The sequence below is a fragment of the Lissotriton vulgaris genome, chromosome 10, assembly GCF_964263255.1.
Source record: "Lissotriton vulgaris chromosome 10, aLisVul1.2, whole genome shotgun sequence".
NCBI lineage: Eukaryota > Metazoa > Chordata > Amphibia > Caudata > Salamandridae > Lissotriton > Lissotriton vulgaris.
In genome coordinates this window covers 1,067,056,937-1,067,081,199 of record NC_141698.1, presented here as the reverse complement: position 1 = coordinate 1,067,081,199, position 24,263 = coordinate 1,067,056,937, and the positions used below count along the sequence as shown (strand labels likewise).

Sequence of the window (24,263 nt, the reverse complement as noted above, 5' to 3'; positions counted from 1 at the left end):
TAATGCAGACTGGACATCTGTAGAAAACTCAGACGATTTTAGCCATGCAGCTCTCCTCGTAGCCACCGAAGAGCCTATGACCCTCGCCACAGATCTCCGCTGTGCCCAAACCACTCTGGATCACCTGCCTTGCTGCAGCCTGAGTGTCCGAGACTACCTCCTGGAAGTCTTTTCTATCATCCTCAGGTATCTTTGGCACCAATTGTTTTACAGTATCCATAAGGGCGTGGATATAACGCCCCATAAGGCAGGTCGCATTTGTGGACTTCAAAGCCATGCTGGCGGAGGAGAAAACCTTTTTAGCAGCCTGATCCTGTTTTCTCGACTCCTTTTCTGCAGGAACCTGTGGAAAAGCTCCCGTTGATCTCTTGGAACAGGCAGCCCGCACCTCCAAACTCTCAGGCAGAGGGTGAGTGGACAAAAACTCCGGGTCATCAGGAGCAACCCTATATCTCTTGGCAACTGCCCTAGATACTGCAGGAGCTGACAAAGCTTTCTTCCAAACTTCTAAAATTGGCTCTGCCAGGGCATCATTAAATGGCAGTATTGGCTCAATCACTGAAGATGGTGAGTGAAGGACCTCTGTGAGAAGGTTCGACTAAACTCAGCAGTAGGCAGAGTAATGTACAATAAGTTTGCCGCCTTCCTTATCACGACATGGTAAGGAGCCACATCTTTAGAAGGTGCATCCGGGACAGAAGCTAAATCCCACTCAGGGGACAGTTCAAGGCCACTAGCCACAGTCAGGTCATCAAATGGGTCCTCAGACTCCTGCAGCTCACCCTCCTCCAAATTTTCTTCCCGAAACCTCTCTTCCTCCATAAGCCTCTGGGCTTCACACCTTGACCTGTGCTTCAAACACGATGCCGACGGATCCACTGTCGACTACGTCGGAGCCGGTGCCGGTGCCGATACTGACGTCGGACGAGGCAGTTTCACACAAGGTCGATCAGGGTTCGGCATCGGAGTTGATGGATTCGGCGTCGAAGGATTCGGCGTCGAAGGCTTCGGCGTCGACGTCTTTGGCGTCGACGGCTTCGGAGTTGAAGGCTTCGCAGGCGTCGGAATATGCCAATGCGGCGCTGGAGCCGGCATAAAGGGCATAAAGGGCGCAGGAGGAGAGGTCTGGGGAACACCCAAACTAAACGCCATCAGACCCGTGGGACCAGCAGGATCCCCAGTGGGGTACATAGCCCTGGAATATATGCCAAACATTGCATTCAGGAACTGCGTCGGATCCTGACCTGGAGCCGGGAAGGCTGGGTATGAACCCCCGGGCTGCTCTTGAGGGCGCAGAGGTGATACAACGTCGTTCTCCTTTTCGGGCTGGTGCACCGGAGTCGACGGACACTCGGGCAACGGAGCCTCTCCCTCACCAACCACCTCCTCCTCACCTTCATCCTCCCGACCTGAAGGATGGGACGGAACCGGAGATGGATTTGTTATCTGCCTCGGAGAACCTGGCGAATTCGCATGCGACACCTCACCCTCGGCGTCCTGCTCTTGTGAAGCCGAAGACACCACGACCTTCTCAACCAGCTTCACCAGTGACTTCAGCTTTGAACCCGAGTCCTTCCTCGAGTGATGTCGGGACTCATGGGTTCTCTTCTTATGTTTCTTCTTTGAAGATCTCAAAGCGTGGGCCGAGGACGAGTCCGAGCGCGACCTCGAACGAGACCTTGACCTCGAATGCTGAGTTTGCGACCTCGAACTTTTCTTCTCTTTTCTGCCTTTAAATTTCACCACGAGAAGCTTGGTTTCTCTCTCCCGGAGGGCCTTAGGTGTCATCTTCTTACAAGACTGGCAGTCTTCGACGTCATGGTCGGAGCTTAGACACCATACGCAGCATTCATGTGGATCCGTAATGGACATGGTTTTTCCACATTCCCCACAAGCTTTAAACCCAGTCTTCTTCGAAGACATGTCGAGAGAGAAGACAATGAAGCACAATTATTACAAGGTAACAAAGTTACAGCAATTGCTAAGGACGATCCCTAGAAAACCGTTAGCATCAACGACGCAGAAAAAAGGGAACTGATGTCATCACGCCGGCGTGGGCCTAATATGGTGTCGTGACGTCGGTGGAGTCGCGCGCAATGCCGTGCCTCTGTGACATCGCCCACGTCGGCGTAAAGCTACGAAAGAATTTCCGAATGTTGCTGACGCAAGGGGATATTCACAAGGTGAGGAATCCACTGGCAGATGTATCTATCAGAAATTGGTGTTATGGTTGAATGATGAGACCTATGAAGTACTGCCTTTTAATGTTCTATATTGGAGCCAAGGTTTTTCGCTGAAAAGCTGGTGGAACTAAGGTAGAGGGGGACTATACTAGCCCTCTACTATTTTTATCCACTTTTAGAGCGGGACCTCCATCCCTGAGCAGTGGCCAGGAGAGGCGAGTCTTACTCCCATGCGACTTTGGGTGAGTAAAACATTTTTTTCTACAAAAATAATTTTTTCAATATTATCGATCCTAAAGATAAAATCTATTAGTGATTATGCATGTGGCAAAAATATAATTGTGAGTGTATGATTTACCAAATTTTTACTTGTGTATTCCTGGAGGAAAGAATCCCTTTGATTTTGAACAAACATCCGACATAGCGGAATTCTATGCATGGTAGCATGTACTGTATCTTTTTTCACATTTGATATCTTCTTTTGCAATAGTGTAGTCCTGATGAATGCACCTTATCCTACGAAGGCAGAAACATGTAGACCTTTTACAATCATTTGACAAGAGTTATTTTTTCGAGCTGTCGACACTCTGTTTTTAAATCTTGACACCATAATATTTCTTAAATAAAATTTAGCCTTTATTATGGAAGCCAATTTTATATTTCACTCTCTATCACTTTTTCATCACTGCAAAACATCCATCCCACACCACAAAGTACATATTCTATGGTATGATCCATCACCGGTGGTTGTTGGACTAGTGCAGCACACGATATTACAAGGTGTGTTGCCCTAAAATGGACCATCTTTGAACACCTCCCAGATGATGAAGCTCTGCCATTGGGTGGACTAATGGGATTCATTTCTTCCTTTTGGTGAACACAAATTTTGAGGTTATCATTCAGCTCACTATTGCTTTGCCTATTGTGACTGCTAGACCAGTAACATTTGATTTAGTTTTGTTACAGTTGCTTTAGTGCCTGCAGTGAACTCGCTGGACTCTGCCTTCGTATTACACCGCTCAGCGACTAGGAATAAAGGACCTCAGCCCAGATCCTCCAAGGTTTAGCGTCTTGGTAGTATTACCTTTTTAACACTAACCCAAAGCTAAACACGTTTTGGGATTCACAAACCTTTATTTATTTGAGTTGGTCTGTACGGTAAAGTATTTGCAGTACTTTGCGTTAAGGGACTGTTACATGGGTAGTACAGGGGCGTCCCCATGCAACCACCCTGGCTTTTTGACATGAAACCCTATTTACTAACATTAGTGGAAAGGGTTTAGCACCGAAAAATTAACACAGCTGAAAAGCAGGCACTAAATAGAGAAATGTTTACAATTGTCTGTGTTTTTATGACTTTGCCTACGTACTGCACTGTGCAGCGCACATACAAAGTAGGAACATCTTTGGACATGCCTAGGCACAGCATTTAGTACTGGAAGGGTGTCCTTCCTGTACAAAACCTATGGTAGACTCAGGCACACACCCTAGCACTGTGGCACTAAGGTGCGTGCCTGGTGACCAACTGCTGAAATCAGGGTCGGCGCTAGGGAAAGGGCAGGATAGGGCCATTTCTCTGTGAATACGGCGCTCTCCTGCTCTCTACCTGTCATGCAACACAGCACAGCCACAGCATTGTGTGACAGTGTTCAGAATCTAGGCCCTGGTGTATAAAGTCATTTTGTGGACACAAACCCTACATTTTGCAAAATCACAGGGTTTGCAAAAGCAAAAATTTATTTTTGTGTGTGTATGGTAATCATTGTATGAGTCAGACAAGCATTTCTTGCTCCCAAAATGGTTAACCGAACTACGGGGACATCGTGGGATAGAAAATAGGCCCGGGCAGCAGATTAAAAGTGGCTCCCATTAGCAAATCAGATCGCTAAAAAAAATCGCACACCTTTGCAAATCCGGGCAGTTTAAAACTTGTAAAGACAAGTTATATGAGGGTTTTGCAATGCATGAATGGTTGAATGGATGTGTGCTTGCTGCCGCAAATGTCTGTGGTAATATCAGGGAAATCAACAGCAAACGCCAGCCCACTAAACCATAAATACCTCCACAAAAACAGTCCATTTACTGATCTGTCAGACTAGCCCTTCGGCATTGGTAGATTGCCCCATAGGCCAGCCCGACTCGGTCGACCCATACCGAACTAGATTTAGGAAGGGGCTTGAATGAGGCGTTTCTTCCTAACAGACTCGGAATTGTATATGTTGGAAAGTGGGTTATTGGTAGGGGCAAATGTAGGTCTGCCACTGGCAATAAGGCCACTAACACATAGGTCTTAGAAAAGTATTCCTTTGCTCAACCCTTGGTAACGTGACTGCGAGCAAACAGGCTTAACTTCAAAGACAGGTATGTAAAGCATTTAAAAACACCATTTCAGTAAATAATTAAGACACAACACAAAATAAAAATCCAACACCAGTTTATACAAATAGGTAATATTTTTATCTTTTATATGACACCAAAATGACAAAAAATCCACTGTAGGGAACCAGAGATATGAATTTTTAAAGATTAGTCACGTTCTAGTGCTTAGAAACCAACAGTGCCCCTTAAGTCATTTCGTTTTCTCTGTCAGGGACACACCTTCATAAACTGTTCTGAAGAATTCTCCCCACTGTAGTGGGCCGCCTTCTTCAGCAAGCGGGGTCCAGTTAGAACACCTTCCTGGCGTTCTGCTTGCAGGTCCCAAAGTATCCAACACACAATCCAAGGTTCTGGAATCTCCAAGAAGGTCCTTGAAAGTGTGAAACTTCAATTCCACAATCCACTTGAACAAAACCCTTACAAATCCACTGGTACTCCAGGCTTTGAATTCTTTGTGGGGCTGTCCAGGTGAGCTCTGTTAACCTGTAGCTTGCAGGGAGTTTCTACTCTTGAGTCCTTTGGCGGCAAGGTAATCCACAGGGCTGTAGTTTCAGATGGTGCAGTCTTCATAGGTCAGGCCTTAGAGTTCCTTGCCCAACAAAAAATCTTCAGCAGGGCACTTCTTGCTCCATTCAGTTTCAAGCAGCAGATCTGGAGGACTCTGCCCCTCTCAGATACTTACTTAACATTCTCTGGGTCAAGCCCCAGGTCACTGCTGACCAATGAGAGCAGGGCAACTCCTTCAATCAATCAATCAATCATAACACTTGTATAGCGCACTACTCACCCGGAAGGGTCTCAAGTTGCTTGGGGGAAGGGGTCCGCTACTGCTCGAACAGCCAGGTCTTGAGCTGTCTCCTGAAGGCGAGATGGTCCTGGGTCAGCCGAAGGTGGATGGGGAGGGAGTTCCATGTCTTGGCCGCCAGGTAGGAGAAGGATCTGCCTCTGGCGGTGGCTCTTCGGATGCGTGGTACGGCTGCGAGGGCGAGGCTAGTAGACCGTAGCTGGCGGGTGGGCGTGTAGAAGGTCAGGCGGTCGTTGAGGTACTTGGGGCCCAGGTCGTGGGGAGACTTGTGTGCGTGGGTGAAGAGCCTGAACGTGATCCTCTTGTTGACGGGGAGCCAGTGCAGGTCCCTCAGGTGGCCGGAGATGTGACTGCGTCGGGGGATGTCCAGGATGAATCGGGCGGAGGCGTTCTGGATGCGTTGGAGTCTCTTCTGTAGCTTGGCTGTGGTTCCAGCGTAGAGGGTGTTTGCGTAGTCCAGTCGGCTGGTGACGAGGGCCTGGATGACCGTCTTCCTGGTTTCGGTCGGGATCCATCGGAAGATCTTGCGAAGCATGCGTAGGGTGTGAAAGCATGATGAGGAGACGGCGTTGACTTGTCTGGTCATCGAGAGGGAGGAGTCCAGGATGAAGCCCAGGTTGCGTGTGTGGTCTGTTGGCTTGGGAGTGGTGCCCAGGGCTGGGGGCCACCAGGAGTCGTCCCAGGCGGAGGGCAATGGTCCCAGGATGAGGACTTCCGTCTTGTCTGAGTTCAGTTTCAGGCGTCGGTTCTTCATCCACTCGGCGACGTCTTTCATCCCTTCGTGTAGGCTGGATCTGGTGGTGTCGGGGTCTCTGGTGAGGGAGAGGATCAGCTGGGTGTCGTCGGCGTAAGAGATGATGTTGAGGTTGTGTTGGCGTGCGATGGCTGCAAGAGGTCTCATGTAGACGTTGAAGAGGGTGGGTCTGAGTGATGATACTTGCGGTACGCCGCAGATGACTTCGGTGGCCTCGGATCAAAACTGGGGGAGGCGGACTCTCTGTGTTCTTCCAGCGAGGAACGAGATGATCCACTCCAGTGCCTTCTCTTGGATGCCGATGTTGCTGAGGCGTTGAACTAGGGTGCGGTGGCAGACAGTGTCGAACGCTGCAGAGAGGTCCAGGAGAATGAGTGCCGCTGTTTCCCAATTGTCGAGCAGGGCTCGGATGTCGTCGGTGGCTGCGAGGAGGGCGGTTTCGGTGCTGTGGTTGGCTCTGAAACCGGACTGCGAGGGGTCGAGGGATCCGTTCGTCTCGAGGAAGGCGGCAAGCTGTCTGTTGACGATCTTCTCGATGACTTTGGCAGGAAAAGGGAGGAGCGAGATGGGGCGGAAGTTTTTGAGGTCGGTGGGGTCCGCTGTTGGTTTCTTCAGTAGGGCGCTGAGCTCGGCATGCTTCCAGCTCTCCGGGAAGGTGGCGGTGTTGAAGGAGGTGTTGATGATGTTCCGGAGTTGGGGTGCAATGCTGGAGTCGGCCTTGTTGAAGACGTGGTGGGGGCAGGGGTCGGTTGGAGATCCGGAGTGGATGGTGTTCATCGTGCGGGCTGTGTCTTCGGTGGTCACCGTGGTCCAGGTGCGGAGTGTGGCGGTGGGGGGCGTTGGTTCGACGGTTGGGTGCGTGGATGGTGCGCCGAAGCTGTTGCGGATGTCGGCGATCTTGCGGTGGAAGAACGAGGCGAGAGAGTCGCAGAGATCTTGTGAGGGAGTGATGTCGTTGTTGCCAGTGCTGGGGTTGGAGAACTCCTTGACGATGCTGAAGAGTTCCTTGCTGTCGTGGGCGTTGTTGTCCAGTCGTTCCTTCAGTGATTTCTTCTTGGTGGTGCGGATGAGCTGGTGGTGCTTGCGGGTGGCGTGTTTGAGGGCGGTCATGTTGTCAGTGGTCTGGTCGAGGAGCCAGGCTTTCTCGAGGGTGCGGCAGGTCTTCTTGGAGTCCTTGAGTTCGTCGGTGAACCAGGAGGCCTTCTTGCTTCTGGGTCTGCTGGGAGGGTTCTTCAGTGGTGCAAGGTCGTCGGCGCAGGCGGTCTGCCACTGCGTGAAGTTGCGGGCTGCTTCGTTGGGGTCCGTTGTGCTGGCGGGTGGGTTCTGGCTGAGGGAGGTGGTGAGCTGGTCGGCGGTGATCTTGCTCCAGCTCCTGTGAGGAACCTGTTGCGGGTGGTGGTGGGTTGTGTTCTTCTGAAGCTGAAGTGGACGCAGCTGTGGTCGGTCCAGTGGAGTCCGGTGGAGTGGCTGAAGGTGATGTGCTTGCTGGATGAGAAGACGGGATCAAGCGTGTGGCCGGCGTAGTGGGTGGAGGTGTTGACCAGTTGCTTGAGTCCGAGGTTGGCGAGGTTGTCCAGCAGGGCGGCGGTGTTGCGGTCCTTGTTGTTCTCCAGGTGGAAGTTGAGGTCCCCTAGGAGGATGTAGTCGACGGAGGGGAGGGCGTGTGGGCTGATGAAGTCTGTGATGTCTTCGCTGAATTGTGTGCGTGGTCCCGGGGGTCTGTAGATGAGGGTGCCTCTGAGGGTCGTCTTTGGGTCGGTGTGAATCTGGAAGTGGAGGTGCTCGGCGGCGGCGAAGGTGTCGTTGGAGTCGGTTGTGATGCGGATGGTGTTCTTGTGGACGATGGCAATGCCTCCTCCGGTCTGGTTGACGCGGTCCCTCCTGATGATCTTGTACCCGTCCGGGATGGCGATGGCGATGTCGGGGGCTGAGGAGACGTTCACACAGGTTTCCGTGAGGAAGGTGATGTCTGGTGATGTTGTGTCGAGGAGGTTCCAGAGTCCCACGGCTTGTCTGTGGACGGAGCGGGTGTTGATCAGGATGCACTTGAGGTGGTTGTTGCTGGTGCTTGGCTTGGCGGGTGCGGTGCAGGTTCGGAGGCAGGTGAATTGGCAGGCTTGGCAGGTGAAGGGTCCGTGGGTGCGTTTCGGGGCGGCCCGGCAGCAGGCGGGGTTCGGGCCGGCATTGAGTGCGTTGAGGGCGGCGGCGGCGTAGGTCTATCAGGTCGTCTTGGATCGGTGGGGGCCAGGGGTCCTGGCACTGGGCACGGTCCAGGCGCGGACGGGCGCAGACGGGCTTGCCTTTGGCGCACCTTCAGCGCACAATTGGCGCGCCCGCTGCGCGTGAACGCTGCGCGTGAACGCAGCTCGTGCGTGTGGGCGGCATAAGTAAGGATCCGGGAGGGAGGAGCAGCTGGGTGGCGGGAGTGGGCGGCGAATGGGCAGGAAGGGGCGGGCCGCCGGGAGTCAGCGGCCGGAAATTAGCGGCTCAGCGGCGGCTGGGGCGTCCTAGGCAGCAGCGAGGCAGGACCGGCAAAGCGGCAAAAAAGCGAGGCAGGAGTCGGCAGGAGAGGCGGTGAGTGGGGGCGACCTCGCCTGGAAGTAGGCTCAGCGGTCGCTCCCTTCACCTCGTGCGCGGTCCCCTTAAGTAAGGAGCCGGGAGGGAGGAGCAGCTGGGTGGCGGGAGCGGGGCGGCGAATGGGCAGGAGGGGGTTGGGGCCGCCGGGAGTCAGCGGCGGGAAATTAGCGGCTCAGCGGCGGCTGGGGCGTCCTAGGCAGCAGCGAGGCAGGAGCGGCAAAGCGGCAAAAAAGCGAGGCAGGAGTCGGCAGGAGCAGCGGTGAGTGGGGGCGACCTCGCCTGGAAGTAGGCTCAGCGGTCGCTCATAGTTATGACCACATCCTGTGGAGTGTGGCATTAGTTTGTCCCAGAGTGCACCATTCTTCCAAATCCATAATGGGTGATTTTCCAGCAAGGAGGTAAGAGCTGGCTAAACACACCCCCTACCATCTGCACATACCTTCCTTAAGCCTAGCCAAGACTCTGGGTCAAGACTGTCATAGTGGACTGAAACCCAGGCCTCCCCTCTGCCTTTGAAGAGCGTAGTTTACGACGCCACCTCCTGGCGTTCCTATAGAACAGCACACTGCGCTCCCAGCAACCAGGCTAATCCACTTATCTCTGACCAATCAGGGCGGACCACTGAAAGGCTGTATTTGGACTTACAAACAAGAAAGTCTCATAATTTATTGTATGTACACTTTAGGAGATATTTAACAACATAATATTGTTGGATTTACTGCTACCATTCTGGGAAGTCTTTGAATGGTCCGGCTAGTCCTCTCCTATCAATATGTATTAATCAATCACTTCCTACCATGTTAACCTATGGGCCATGGGGTTTGCAATAGGGAAAATGACCTGGGACACTTTTCAAGAACCAGGGCTTATAAAACCATATTTAATAAGTATTTCTCTAATTTCTACAGGACCCCCACCCCCTGTGCAACTAGGGGAGACATCAGGGGTTCTGAATCGAAAGAAATATTGCAGATCATCCTTACCCAATTCTTCTAGCATCAAAGTCGAATTTGAGCAGCTCTTTAATACAATGTGGGGAGTGAAATGTAAAATTTCACTTTACCCAGGCATATAAAAACTCATTTTATAAAGGTGCTCCTTATAGATAACTGACCCCCCCCACCCATGGGATACCTAGGGGTGACCCTGGGGGTCCCTAATATGCAAAAACATGGTAGGTTTTTCATTTTTAAGGGCCCCTACCCCCAAAGTCGAGTTTGGGCACAACTTAAAGTTTAAAAGCTGTCCTCGCCACCAGGGATGCTTTTAAACTGACCTCAGGCTTCAGCACTGCACACATGCTAGTGCAGAAAATCTGCTGGCCTCTAAACTGCCATGCCCCAGGACACTTGAGACTTCTAGATAGTTTCAATCCCCTGCCCTATTACATACTAGGTGCTTATGCGGTAGGTCATGCCAATTACAGGGGTACCCCAACATACCATAGTGTACCCTAGTGTATGTTGGGTGTCTTAACTGTATTCTAATGTGTTCCTTTTAGCTTGGCACTGGCCCTGGGCCTGGTTAAACAGAGCCCAGGTTCATTCAGAGTCAGTTACCACCAGTTCCAGTCAGCAAAAATTTGGGGGGTGCCTAGGGCACATGATGACTTTGCAACAGTATATATGAGAGATTTGCAACGGCAACTGTTGCTGCAAGCATTGATCGATGGATATTGTGTCGGAAAATTCTCACAATGAACTCCGCCTCCTCCCCCCCCACCCAACACCACAATGACAGGAAGGGCCCTAATTGTCCTTTTGAAGAACAAAGGCCACACCAATCAAAACAAACGACTGGACAGAGCAGAAAAGCAATTCTATAAACAAACAATATGTGAACAAATGCATGGTGAAAGGTACTGTCAGAACCAACTCCTACAAGATGATATGAAATCAAGTTAGAAGGTTATATACAACTCAGCTATCAAAGGGGAGGAAACAAAACTTTGTATTCTGCAGTAAACTGAATAAACCCTCCAAGATGTATGTACTGGGCCCGGGCTTCAATACAACTGTGATACATTGATACTAGAGGTCCCCAGTAAGATATACCCCTAAGCTACGTCACAGAATGTTTGAGTAACAATTTGGGATAGAACAAAAAAAGAACACAGCCACTCCTCACCGTCTGGACTTCACTTTATGTAATTCTTGAACAGATGCTGCTAGCTCCTTCAATATTGCTGCCGGGAATTAGAGACTTTCTGGCCTTTACTGAAGTTTGGGTAAGGACCACTCCAGCCCAAACATCTTGGTGTGGTTGCCAGAGAGCTTCACTCTGATAAACATTAACAGGATGTAGGGGAGCTGATATTTTCTGAAAACCAAACTCCTTCAAGCTACTTTTTTCATCATCTTCCACTTTTGAATATATTAGTTGTAAACTAGTGGAATCATTAAGAATTTGATTTTTAATTCACCAAGTGGATAACAACTCTTGAAAGAGAATGGGGTTTTAGGATGTGAGCAAAAGAGTGAGGCAAAGAAGAAGAATTCTAGGAAGCACCAGGCTGAGGGCAGAGGATGCTGGAGACCTGTTCAGAAGCACTGAGATCTCCAGAGATACACCAGATCTACAGCATCACCTGAGCATCTTTATAGACCGGGTCCTCCTTAAGGACATTGCTTAAACCAGTGCCCAAATACAGGAAATAGACTAGATGATTTCAAAGACGACTTCAGAGTAAACCACAAACCATGGGTAGGTTTAGAATAAAGCACAATGATCCAGCACGTTCCACAAAAAGGTCAATAGCAAACAAATGTAATAGAATTTAGAATCCGTTCAGCAGGTCTTTAAAAGTTCTTTATTCTTATTCTTCAAACAAATCGTAGCCAACGCATTTCGTCCAAGAAGACTTCTTCAGGGCAACAAAGTGGTAATTTAGATTGTGCTGGTTATTCCTCCAATCCTTTCTCACGATAAAAAAAGTGTTCATTGTGGGCAGCACCTTATGTGTTTTCATATTATATCCTTCCTGTATTAGTTAGTCAGTCTATGCTCAATAATTTTGGGTTCTTAGGATATATTATCCAATCTCCCAGTTTGTACACAGGGATAGCCACCTCACTATATTTTTGTGATTCTCCTCCATATATTTGCAAAAGTTCAAGTTTGATACATTCTTCCCGTCCAATTTCTGTGACGTTTCAAAATCCCCTAAGGCATAGTGCCGTCATCTCACACCGCATAGTCATCCTTGACCCGTGGGTAGGTTTACCATCCACAATTTGAAGGGAACATGTCAAATATATGTGCCTGGATATCACCTGTGGAAATGGTTTGCAAGCAATAACATAGGGGCGGCAACCTTTAACCCTAGAAGCCCTCAATAATGGGCACAGCGTAGGTCTTTAAGTCCAACTCATGTGCGCTCAGGAGCAAGAGCTGGCCATGCGGATGGTGACAATCATTAATGCCATGTTTGAGAATATTCAACCTCAAGAGGCCTTAGTGATTCAACTCTCACCTCCATCGTGAAGAGAGTTTCCTGTCTGTGTCTGCATTTTGTGATTCGAGTGATGCTAGCCAAAAGCAGTGAAAGGGTCAGTCACTCAAGGGCTAGCTATCCATCTGCCTCCAGCCCAGGCGCACAGTGCATCTCCTGCTAGACATATCTTCGGTTCTGCTTTTAACGCAGGATATTCCCCAATCGGTTTGCTTGTAGACTGGATACTAATTAAGGATATCCCTTTAACCGGTGCCCAAATACAGGAAATGGACTGAGCAGAGCACCCACTTAAGAACTGAGGGGCATATGTATCAAATACTGTTATTGCGATTCTCAAATAGCGAATTTTAGAGATTCGCTATTTGAGAATCGCAAAACGGGATGTAATAAAAAATTCGCAAATATTTTGCGATTCCTTGGCATTCCTTAATTGCGATTACTAAATTGCGAATTGCAATCAAGGAATACCTTCCCATTCATTCCTATAGGCTAGGAGGCCCATAGGAATGAATGGTAAGACATTCTCAATTTGCGATTCGTAATTAGAGAATTGCAATTTGAGAATGTAATTTCATGGGTGCCAGGGTATCAAAAGGCACCCCTGAAATATGAATGTGTGCACATGTGGTGCACATACATACCTTAAGGGCATGGATGTGTGGCACATGGCCCTTTGAAATAAGCAAAAAAGTGCTTTTTTCAAAGAATTCACAAATTACCACCAACTGTCAGTTGGTGGTAATTTGCGATTTCTTATGCCACATTTGCACAACTTAGGTGCTTTCTACATTGCATTTAAGGAATCGCAATTTGCGATTCCTTAATGTAATCGCAAAATAGAGAATCGCAAATTTTGCGATTCTCTAATTTGCGATGCCCTTTTGGGATGATACATCCCAAAAGGCCATTTCCCATTCGCAAACGGGCCGATCTTGAGAATCGGCACGTTTGCGAATGGGAAAAAAGCTTGATACATATGCCCCATAGACTTTTGCTGCTAAAAATACTCAGTGAAACCGAAAATGTTGAAAAAGAAATAAACATTTATAATGATGAATTATGCATCTCATCAACTCCTTCGCATGATGCCCCTTCAAGGAGACGTAAATAGAAATCAGAGAAAAGTCCGACATTTGTTTAAAATAGAACATTGCAATCCTAAAACCAAAACGAGTTGTCTACAAAAGAAAAGATTTTGAAGAATTATATTTAAAGAAACATGGAGGCTTCAGAAAAAACCTAGATGAATGAGTCGGTTTTAGGGAAGAAACTGGTAATAAAGAGGAACTAGTGAAAGCTGAATGATCTTCAAAGGAACTATTTGCAAACCCGTTGTCAAGTCAATCAATCCCCAAAACAATGACCTGAGTTTGTGTCCTCTATAGACTCCTATTAAAAATATACACCATGTTTTCATAGGGAAAGTTGCATCAATGTAATGTAAAGTAGAAAGAGCTATAGAGCACGGACTAATCACACAAGAGGGTCTCTAGCCGCTTGGTAGGTGTGGAAGGTCAAGGGCATCAGTCAAAGAGTCAGGTGTTCAGTTTCTTGTGAAATGTTGTGAGCATGGTGGCTGCAATGATGTCCTGGAGAAGGGCGTTCCAGGACTTTGCTGCGAGTGAGCGGCCTCCTGCCCGAATGCGTGGAATGTGTGCGAGTGACAGCGAGCCAGATCAGAGGTTATGGGATGGCTGGTGGAGGTGCAGACAGTGTTTGAGGTAGGCGGGTCCATTACGATGTGGAGCTTTGTAGGCGAGGGTGATTATATTGAAGTGGCTGCATTTCTGGACGGGGAGCAAGTGGAGTTCTCATAGGTTAAGGTGTGATGTGGGTGCAGCGGGGTAGGTTGAGAACCAGTTGTGCAGCAGCATTTTGGATGGTTTGGAGCTTGTATGTGAGGTGGGCGGGTACTCGGTAGTAGAGGGTATTGCCTTAGTTCAAGCTGCTCGTGATTAAATCCTGGATGACAGTTTTTCTGGTGTCGAAAGGAAGCCATTTGAAGAACGTTCTGAGCATGCAGAGGATGTTGAAGCATGCGGATGTGACAGCATTGATTAGGAATCTCATGGAGAGTTTGGTGTCCATGATGATGCCCAGGTTATGAACTCAGTCGGTGGGAGTCAGGGTGGGTCCCAATTCGGTGCTGGCCGAGGGGGAATTGTTGGGTCCGAAAATCAGGCCATTGAGTTTCAGGCAGTGGGTTCAGCTCCAGGTGGCAACCTCCATCATGCAGCATTTGAAGTTGTTTTTGGTGTTGATGGGGCCTTCTGAGAGGGACACAATGAGCTGTGTGTGATACAAGATGATACGGAGTGCATGGGAGCAGGTGATCTTTGCAAGGGGCAGAAGGTAAATGTTGACGAGGGTGGGGCTGAGGGATGACACCTGTGGAACTCTGCAGATGACGTCATTGGGTTTGGAGGTGGTAGGCAGCAGTCTGACACATTGCATTCTTCGGGACAGGAAGGAGTGCATCCATTGGAGGACTGGTCCTTGGATTCCTGTGTCGTGGAGCCTGGTGATGAGTGTGTGGTGGGAAACCGTGTTGAAAGCAACAGAGAAGTCAAGCAGAACTAGGGCTGTGGAGTATCTTCAGTCCATGATGGGGCGAATGCCATCCATTGTCGCAATGAGGGCTTTCTTGGTGCTGTAGTTGCTGTGAAATCCTCATTGTCGGTAGTCAAAGAGTTTGTGTTGCTCGATAAAGTGGGAACGTAAGCAGAGAGATGGGTCAATAGTTGCTGAGGACTTTCGGGTCTGTGGATGGTTTCATGAGGAGAGGGGTGACTTATGTGTGTTTCCAGGTGTCTGGGAGTGTGGCTGTTGTGTTGGATGTGTTGATGATGGACTGTAGTATTAAACTTATTGTGATGCTGCCAGGGTTAAAGGAGATTGTTTTATTATTGTCCCAACCCTAATTTCTAGCAAAATTGAGTTAGAACTACCCCCTCCCCCCCGTCCGAAAGAACAAAAATTGTATTAAAATGTGTGTTCAAATAGGACATTGTGCCTGTGGAGGTAATTTGCACATATCTTTTTAAAAGTCACAAACCAGATGTGAGGACGACCCCATTCCATATCACAATGCCTTTAGGAATGTTCACCTATTTCAAATCTTTAAAATCATTGATGGTTCAGTGCAACAGGAAAGAGTGCCCTAGGCCTTGAAGACATCATGACAATTGGGGCCTTATTTATACTTTGGCAGATGGCCAGCTGTCCGACAGGGTGATAGGCATCGTCCTGCCACACTATTTGAACAACTGGCCACTATATTAAGAGAGCTCTGCCAGCCCTGCAGAAATCTCTGTGTCTTCAGAGGAGCTGCCATTAGTGTGGTTCCTCTGAAGGCACCTAAAATTTGGGAGATTGTTTTTAAAGACAAACAATAAATAATCGTGACACCCTGAGTGCTTTCTCTGATGTTCCCAAACAGCAAAAAGTACATCAGACAATTCAATCAAAATAGGGTGGATGGTTATATACCAACACCAATGGCGCCAGTTCCAGCACATAGCGTAGGGTTCTGATGGGGGAGCCAGCAGACTGTATCTACCCATGTCACTTTGGACAGAACTAAAATAAACTCATAGCTAAACTATTGTAACTCCTTAAAGAAACTAAAACTCTGAAATAAATTTCTGACTTTATGTCAGAAACTTCAGAAATTGGATAGCAGGATACAAAGGATCGACCAAATATTTCACCTCTTAAAGGAGACTGCTTTGATCCTCCTATCAGCTGAGAGATCCACTTCAAAACAGTCAACTCAAGTTGTAAATATACCTCAGACAGGGCACCTGCTCATTGTCAATATGTTGTTAGTCCTTACCCTCCAGGAGGAACATGTTTCATATTATTTTAAGCTCAACAGGAAGCTCACAAATTTGAAAAGATGTCCTGTGGTGGGAGAGCTTTGGCCTGCTGGGAGCCAGGCTAAGGAATGACCTGTGGAAATGTAGTGGGCAATCTAAGCTTTTCCTGTTATGGAAGCAACTGAACATCATCTTTTTTAACAACTAATTGGTGGCTTACCTGGTGCTTGATTCTTTGTGACCTAGTATTCCAAAGCCTCTAAGAGGTTTGATTCCTTTACAAATAAGGGTAACATAATGTAAGATGGCAATGTGGCATGACAGGATGTGAGGTTACATCCTCTAGAGTCCCACCAAGGATGCCCTCCCTAATTAGGGATGGCCCCACTGGTATCATCAGTTGTATAGAATTAACCCAACAGGGACAAGTCTTCCACTTCTGTCTAGAGCTTTTTTACTCAGCTAAGAACAATACCTAACCCTTAAAATTAATTCACATGACAATATATGACACCCTCTGCAAGCATCATGGGGTGGGAAGTAAGGAAAAGGATTGGAGAGGGTGGCCCGAAGGCCTGGCAAATCGAGCCTACAAGGCAAATGTTAGCACGTGAACAGCTCCCTGAAGGAATACGAAGACACTTGGGCGGTGGGGGGGGGGGGGGGGGGCGGGGGTCAAAGGCAGGTTGCAGGGCTTGGGTAAGTCGGGGTAATAGTCCAACCCAAAACAGCAGTACTACATATATGTTCCACAGGATATATGCGGTCCCAGGATGATTGCATGAGGGGCAAATAAAGAAGGAACAACGGAGAGGTGTGCAGTGAAGAACCTAAACAGCACGTGCATGAGAGTGTGGAATAGAGTCATAATAATCTCCCAGTGTCAAACACAAGAAGGATACAATGCAGAAAGAGCAAAGAGACTTGAGAGGTCTCTAAACAACATTTAATGCTCTCAATTGGATTCCACAATAGAGGGTCTCAAAGTGGATGAAAATGCTCGAATAGTGACACCGGCTGATGAATGCCAGAGCATGATGTAGAATCAACAAAGGAGATGCCATGGATCAGTTCTACTTGATGGTAGGTGTCCCAGCCAAAGTTGTTTCGGGCAGTTATGGGCTACAAATGATGCCAAAGGAGGTGAGATCATTTTAGATTAGCTAAATGGAAGTCGATGAAGATCTTGAAGCCTTTCAAAGTGGACTGCTCTTTGAGCCAAGGTTTTTCACAGATCAGCTCGAAACTCATCATTCAACGAAGAAAGAGGCAGAATTTAACATAGTACTTGTCCTACAGTTTACCCGCTATGTACCATCTTCTAACGTGCACACTGTGATGAGCACTGATCATTATGGTGAGAACTCCAGCCTTTCACAAGCCTTTCTATTTGTTTCACCAATACAGACTCCGAAAACTGACCTAAGGAAGCTCACTATGACCTCTTGGTGGAAGGGACAGGGCATCACAGCTAGCAAGCTCTGTTTACAGAGATCAGTGTGTAAAAGGCACATGACACTAAGGGTCATGCATGGTGGATGGTCCAACAATACAAATGAAAATGTCAGCAGCACACAACGTTTGCCCCAGGATGAACGCACCAGGCGAGAACAGAGAATAAGCGACATAGAGGAAGTAAAACAATCTTCCACAAGAGTACAAAACAGAGGTAGGTGAGGTGTCCCAATGTGAACAAACATGTATACAGTGCAACAAGGGCAAAGGGATATGAGTGGTCTCTAAACAAAATGGTGAGATCATGGGTTGTGGAGGGGACTCGATGTCCCACCGGTGTAATGGAGCGGCTCATGCAGGATTTCTACAGCCGGTGCTGCTGAGAAAACAAAGGTAAGTCAAGGGTTATAAGGCCATGGTGAAACATTCAGAGAGGGACTTACCATGAGACTTTCAACTAATTCGTGGTTAAACACCATGGTGAATCATTCTTCAAGAAGTCTACCATGCAAATTTCAACAAGATCCATTGTTAATGTCCACGCAAAATAGGCTGTGATGAATTTAACAGTGGTAACTTCAGCTACATCACAAATAAATCACCCATTCATACAAACCATACAATACTCACCCAATGTAGAATCTTTGAAGGGACTTGTACTGTAGCCACTGGAATTGTCAGAGGTGTCCTGGTCCTCCTCAAGCTCAGAAGAACATTCTTAGGAAAATCAGCAAAAGAGAATTGTAAACAGACCCAATTACAAAACTGTACCCATGTCATCAATAAATTAATGGATAAATCATCACGAAAAACAAGTAAGTGAATAGGAGTATCCCGTCACACTTTTACTTGCTCCCAGGTACACGCTTGAGTAGATAATCCATTCCAGGTATTTTCTTTCCATTCTAAGATTTGAAGACCTCTTGCTGTCATTATAAAATCTAAACTATAAGTCTCAGAATGCAAAGAAAAAACAATCACAGGGGGAGCTACTCACCCATGGACCTGAGAAACTAGAGAGCAATGCATGCTTCACCAATCTTCCCACAATGCATTATAATGCAAGCAGTTCATTTAACACAATTTGATATTTTTGTAGAAAAATATTTGTTCAGTACTGCTGGAAATCTCCTGGCACTTGGATTCCTAAATTAAGAAATAGCCCAGCCTTGACAAGTTTCCCAGGTTCATGCGTAAATGGCTGCTCCTGCTCAGGTTTTTTACTTTGAACTCTGGGACTTATAGACTTGTTTACTCCATTAAAAACCAGGACTACAAGTCCCAGAATTAATAAATAAAACAAAAACCTGGACTGGAGTACCTCATTACGTACGGATCAGGGAAACTTGGCAGTTTAATGGGATAGACCCCCTTTTAATTAATCTGAGCACCACGCAAATACAAACATTGAATCACAAATCACAGAGAATGAATAATCCCTGATTTACATAAGGGTTGTGGATGAGCCCTAACTGAATCTGATCACTCTAGCTAATAGATATATCCCTTGACTGAACTCAAGCCAAGCAGCAGCAGCGACTCTCTGAATGGAGTGTCTCCAACACTCCCCTTCCCATTAACTGGGTCTCTAAAAGAATTTCAGGATGCTCACCTGTCCTGATGGTGATCTTGACTAACTAAAGATCAAAACGTCATCGACACCCCCTCCAAGGAAAATTCCCCCCATTGTATATATTTCTGTGGATTACCCATTGTTGTCTATGTGATATTTCGTCTACCTTCACTTTTTCACTCAAGTCACGATATGCACTCTGTCACTTATGTGAGCACCTGAACGCATATCTACATGTTGAAAATACGAAATGATTGAAATTTCACATGTTGCCCTATATGTTCTGCTCCCAGACTGATTTAATATCAAATTTAAGTAACTTCTTTCGCTTTTCTGGACCTAATTAGGCCACCCCTGAACCATTGTTTTTCTTAAATACATCCTCAAACGGCAGCAGTGTTTTGAAGAGCCTGTTTTTGCTTATGTGTCTTTTTTGAATGCCCAAATAAAGGGCATTACAGTGATCAATCTTAGTTAGCACTAAGGAGGTGATTACTGTTCTTTTAAATCGAAGGGGATGAACTGCAATTTATTTTTCAATATTCTTAGGAGGTAGAAACATGCAGAAGTAGTTTGATGTATCTGCTCTGAGAGCGAGAGTTTGCTATAAAAAAAATCTCTAGGTTTCAGACCTCAGAGACAGGAGAAGGTAAAGGACCTAATTCCTGAGGTCACCAGGTGGAATTCCAAAAAGTAGTGTCTTTTCCGCAGACAACATAATAATTTTTGATCTAACGCCTAAGGGCTTAAATAGCCGTCTGCAGGTCCTCCAAACATTTGCTGAGACTCACCACCTAAAGATCAATGTATCCAAAAGTAAAATTATGTGTATGCATGGGAGGAAGCAGCCGAAATATGGGAACTTTGTATGGTATCTAGGTGGTCAAAAATTGGAATTTGTAAAATTGTATATCTTTTGGGGGAAGATAGTGTGCGGAAATGTAAGCGATAAAGCCCATATAGAAAATAATACAGCTAAAGCCGCCTCTCAGGCAAAATGTCTGGGCTCCCTTTATAGGTCCACCGGTTGAAGACATTTTAAATTTTTCTTGGAGGTCTTTCGTGCTAAGATTCCTGCCTCTCTGCTGCATGGTATAGAACTGATTGACGTATAGAAATAGGGCTTTTAAAACATAGTGGAAGGTCTACTTCTTAGAAGCCTAGCCTCAGTTAATCCGGCATTCTCTATGGCCGCCCTTGGGATAGAATTTGGATTGAGAAGCACCTGGGCACAGGGCCTCGCAGGGTTAGAGCATTTGGCTGTGGATCTAACATAGAGTGACCATGGTACACTCAGGTTCTGGTTGTGAAAAGACATTTTAGATGGTTGAAAAGAAAATGTATTAATCTATAGAAATGTTATGATTGCAATAGATTTGTTGCAATTAGACCAGTCTTTGATTTTCACTCTGACGCCCCTTCAATTAAAAGCGACTTTGAAACAATCCACCTTGTCCTTAAGTTTTTCATAGGCAGGGAAGCCTGTACTTTAAAAAAGGGTTACCATCCGGCTATTGATTCCTGCTTGATAAATAAAGGACAGGCTTATATTTCATGGAATCTGCAGCATGGGGTGCGCTGCTTTTGGTTACTGTTGAGGAAGGGCATGCTTACTTTAAATCCCCTCCTGGTCAAAATGGAATGGTTCATCAGCGTTCTGTAACCTGTTACTGTTGAGGGAGGGCATGCTTTTTTTTAATTTTAAATACACTCCTGGCTAAATGGTACGGTTCATCAGCGATCTGTAACTTGTGCAAAAATGGTCTTTAAAATATTAGGCATGTATTATTCATCTATCCTGCTTTGTTATTATGTTGGTGGAAATGGCTGAGGCCAATTTATTTACAGTTATCTATCCCCTCAGCCTCAGCAGTACCACAATCACTTTATGATCCTCCTAATTAAATATTTTGTAATAGAATTGTTCAATTTTTAAACAGCTTTTTAAAGTCTGTAGGTTGTTGAGGCTGATGCTTTCTTATATGGGAGATGTGTATCTTCTATATATTAGTCATTTGTATTGTGTGATTGTATTTTTGTGGTATATAAATTATTCTTCTCTCTATATTTTGTTTTCTTTTTAAAAAAAACTTGCACTGATGGCACGAAAATCCCTTTATATTTTGCTCTGCAATTATGCTGCTGTTTTTTAGAATCCTGTCAAATGAAAGATTTTTGAACCTTGGATATTGTTTATGATTGTGTGATCTCATGATGGAGTGGAATATGTTATTATGTGTAATTAATTGTACATTTAAATTTTATCGTATGCACATGTATGTAACTTTGTGATTTTATGTGGACCTCTTTGGAGTTCCCTAATTATATATACAACAAACTTGAAACTAGTTTCCTTTCCAAACAGTAGGACATTTGTTTTTTCTGAATATCTTTTTAGACAGTTGGTGCCAATCCAGCTCACAACTTCCCACATACAAGTTCTAAAATAATTTGGAACCTCTAATGGATCTCCTGAGATTGAAACTACAATGTGTGTATCATCTGCATATGATGCAGTGGAGAAGCCAAACAATCTAATCAGTTTGGCCGCAGGTGCCACATATTTACTAAAAAGGGGTCAGACTGAGGGATGAGGCCTAAGGGACCAGGAGGGCAAAGTAAAAGGCGCGGATGTAAAACCACCAAACGCAACCATCTGTTCTCTGCCCACAAGAAAGGATCAACAGAATAAGTGCTGATCCACCAATAACTATACTTTCTAGCCGCTTGGTAAGTACTAAATTGGAGACAATATCGAAAGCGGCAGAAAGATCTAACGAAATCAGCGCTGCTTTCCCTCCCCTATTCATGATCATTCTAATTTCTTCCACCGCGGCAACCAAGGCTGACTCTGTGCTGTGGTTTTCCTGAAACCAAACTGCACAGGGTCCAGGATTTCATTTGCCTCCAGAAATTCTGAAAGTCCAAAGTTGAGATGTTTTCCAATATTGAATTTAAAAAGAAAGCCAAGCTATGGGCCTATAACTTTTTGCCTCCTTAGGATCCAGTGAAGTTTTTACAGTAGGGAAGGATGGCTGCTTTCTTCCAGTCAGTGGGAAAGATTCCGGTTTAAATACTTCAATTCAAGAGTGTGATAAGGTGGCCTGAAATTACCTTTGATGTTAACTGAAGAATAGCTTATTAAAATCCAAAGTATTACAGAAAACACTCTTGCCCTCAGCTGTAAACTTCACGAGTTACTACCTTTTATATGATTTTAAGGTGAAATGGGCAGGGGTCCTGGCCCCTGGCATCGTCCAGGCACGGACAGGAGCAGACGAGCTTGCCTTTGGCATGCCATTGGCACGTCAGTGCTCGCATATGGCCTGATATAGTCGTTTCCCAAAAGGAGAGAGCTGCTCTAGACCGCTAACCCCCAAAATGGAATTGCGGTGTGTGCCAAAAATAGAACCAGGAAGGACCGGACGGCTTTAAAAATAGCACAAATAATAAAGAAATCTCTCCAACAGATTCCCCAAACAGATTTATTTTTTAAATCACCCTTGTTATCTAGATTCTGCAGGAACTCCCTAGCCTTGGAACTTGCTAGGCTTATGTGCTGCCATCTGGCCTGATACAGGCATTGCCCTCAAAGAAAGAGCAGCACTAGACCACCAACCCCCAAAATGGTGCTGTGGTGTGTGCCCAAGACAGAACCAAGTAATGGAGGTTTGGTGGACCGGAGAGCTTTAAAAACAGCACAAACAATAAAGAAAGTCTTCCCAACAGATTCCCCAAACATTTTTTTTAAAACTCCCTTGTTACCTAGATTCTGCATGGACATCGTAGCCTTGGAAAACTGTTTGTAAATCTGCAGCATGGCCTCCTTGAAGATCTCAACCTGCTGCAGTGCATCAATGGCCTTGAGAGTATCTTCTCCTGAATCAATATCAGGTTCGAGGAGGAAGGAGAAGCCAAAATTGTATTACTCAAACATCATCTCCATGGCCAAACCCTTGAGCTGGAGCCTATGGACAGCAAAGAGCTTTGCTTGATTTTCCAGTATTCCTTCTTTGGATTGTCCATCAACTTAGCCTTTGACTTATGTCACAAAGATGAGCTGAACCAGAATTAGCCTTGCTATCTAGATCGGGGCGTACATCATTTCCTTTGTGCAGCTACATAGAACGTTGCTTCCTGCTACTAGATGGCTTTATGGTATATCAGGGAGCATTTGTCACAAGTCTGAGTTTCCTACCTGACTATTTGATACCTAAGCACCACAAGCAGATGTTGTCCGACCCAAAACTTACATCATTTGTAACATATGCAACATGAGTTGAAGCTTTTCGGCTTCGGGGGGCAGGAGGGAGGGGCGTCCTTACATACTGTCAACATCATTTTAGAGAAGCAAAATGGCTTTGGTAAAAAATAAGTGCAAATGGTAGGAACAGAGCTATGGAGCCGCTTCAAAGGCATGGAAAGGGGAGCTGGCGTCAGTGTGGCACGTATATGAGGCTTGACGTCATCATGTCCGGTAGTGGGATGGAATCAAGATGAAGATGGATGGAGCCACCTGCTGGCATGCAGGAGCTATCGCAAGAGGGTGGGAAGAAAAAACCTTGGAAGGGAAGACATATTGCAGGCCTTTCAAAGATCAGTCTGCTGCTAAGACCTTGAAGAGTCACCCTTTTTTAGGTGAGGAAATGCTAAAAGTCTGTTCTGCCTTCACTGTAAACACACTATGGCCATCTTTCCCTAAAGCGCGCATCATTGAGGTGTTGCACCACATTACTAGGCAAATTCTAAGAGGTTTATATATTACAGACATTTAAGCAGTTACAAACTACTGTTTATGGGTAAATGTCCTGAGTAGGTTTCACATCTAAAAAAACTGAGATGGCTTAAACCATCTTTTGGGCTGAAAGCATTCTCCTGCTCATGCTTAGGATTCCTACAGGTTTTGCACGCATTGGCTGGTCACTGCCCAGAGCTCTCTGACCTTCCGCAGTACAGCCCTCTGCAGGTCCAACTGCTGATGGGGGTATTGGCAAGGTGGGGTATCTAAGATCTATTTATCGCTGATAAACAATGAGCCGTACAAGTTTGCAACCCTGAAGCAGACGTGGGCGTGTTGGGCCTCTGGGTGATGTAGTCTAGAGGGAAGCATGCATGCCCCCTGGTAAATTGCAGTAGCTTTCAGAGTTCGGTTGATTCAGCTGTGCTTCTTCTGCATTCCCTGCCTAACACCACGACTGGTGCCATGCGAGTAAGCTTCACGAACCCAACTATTTCTGGTGGGCTTGCCCATGTGCAGAATTCTTC

At 46.4% G+C, this 24,263-nt stretch overlaps 1 protein-coding gene across 1 annotated transcript in view; it reads right to left on the bottom strand.

Annotated features, from left to right (window-relative positions):
* The window catches only part of NEK10 (NIMA related kinase 10), a 1,232,468-nt gene that overhangs the window by 332,929 nt on the left and 875,276 nt on the right, over positions 1-24,263 (bottom strand). Inside the window, exon 28 of the mRNA XM_086942130.1 lies at positions 18,056-18,142. Within this exon, the coding sequence (XP_086798256.1) occupies positions 18,056-18,142 (87 nt within the window). The remainder of the gene's footprint in view (positions 1-18,055; positions 18,143-24,263) is intronic.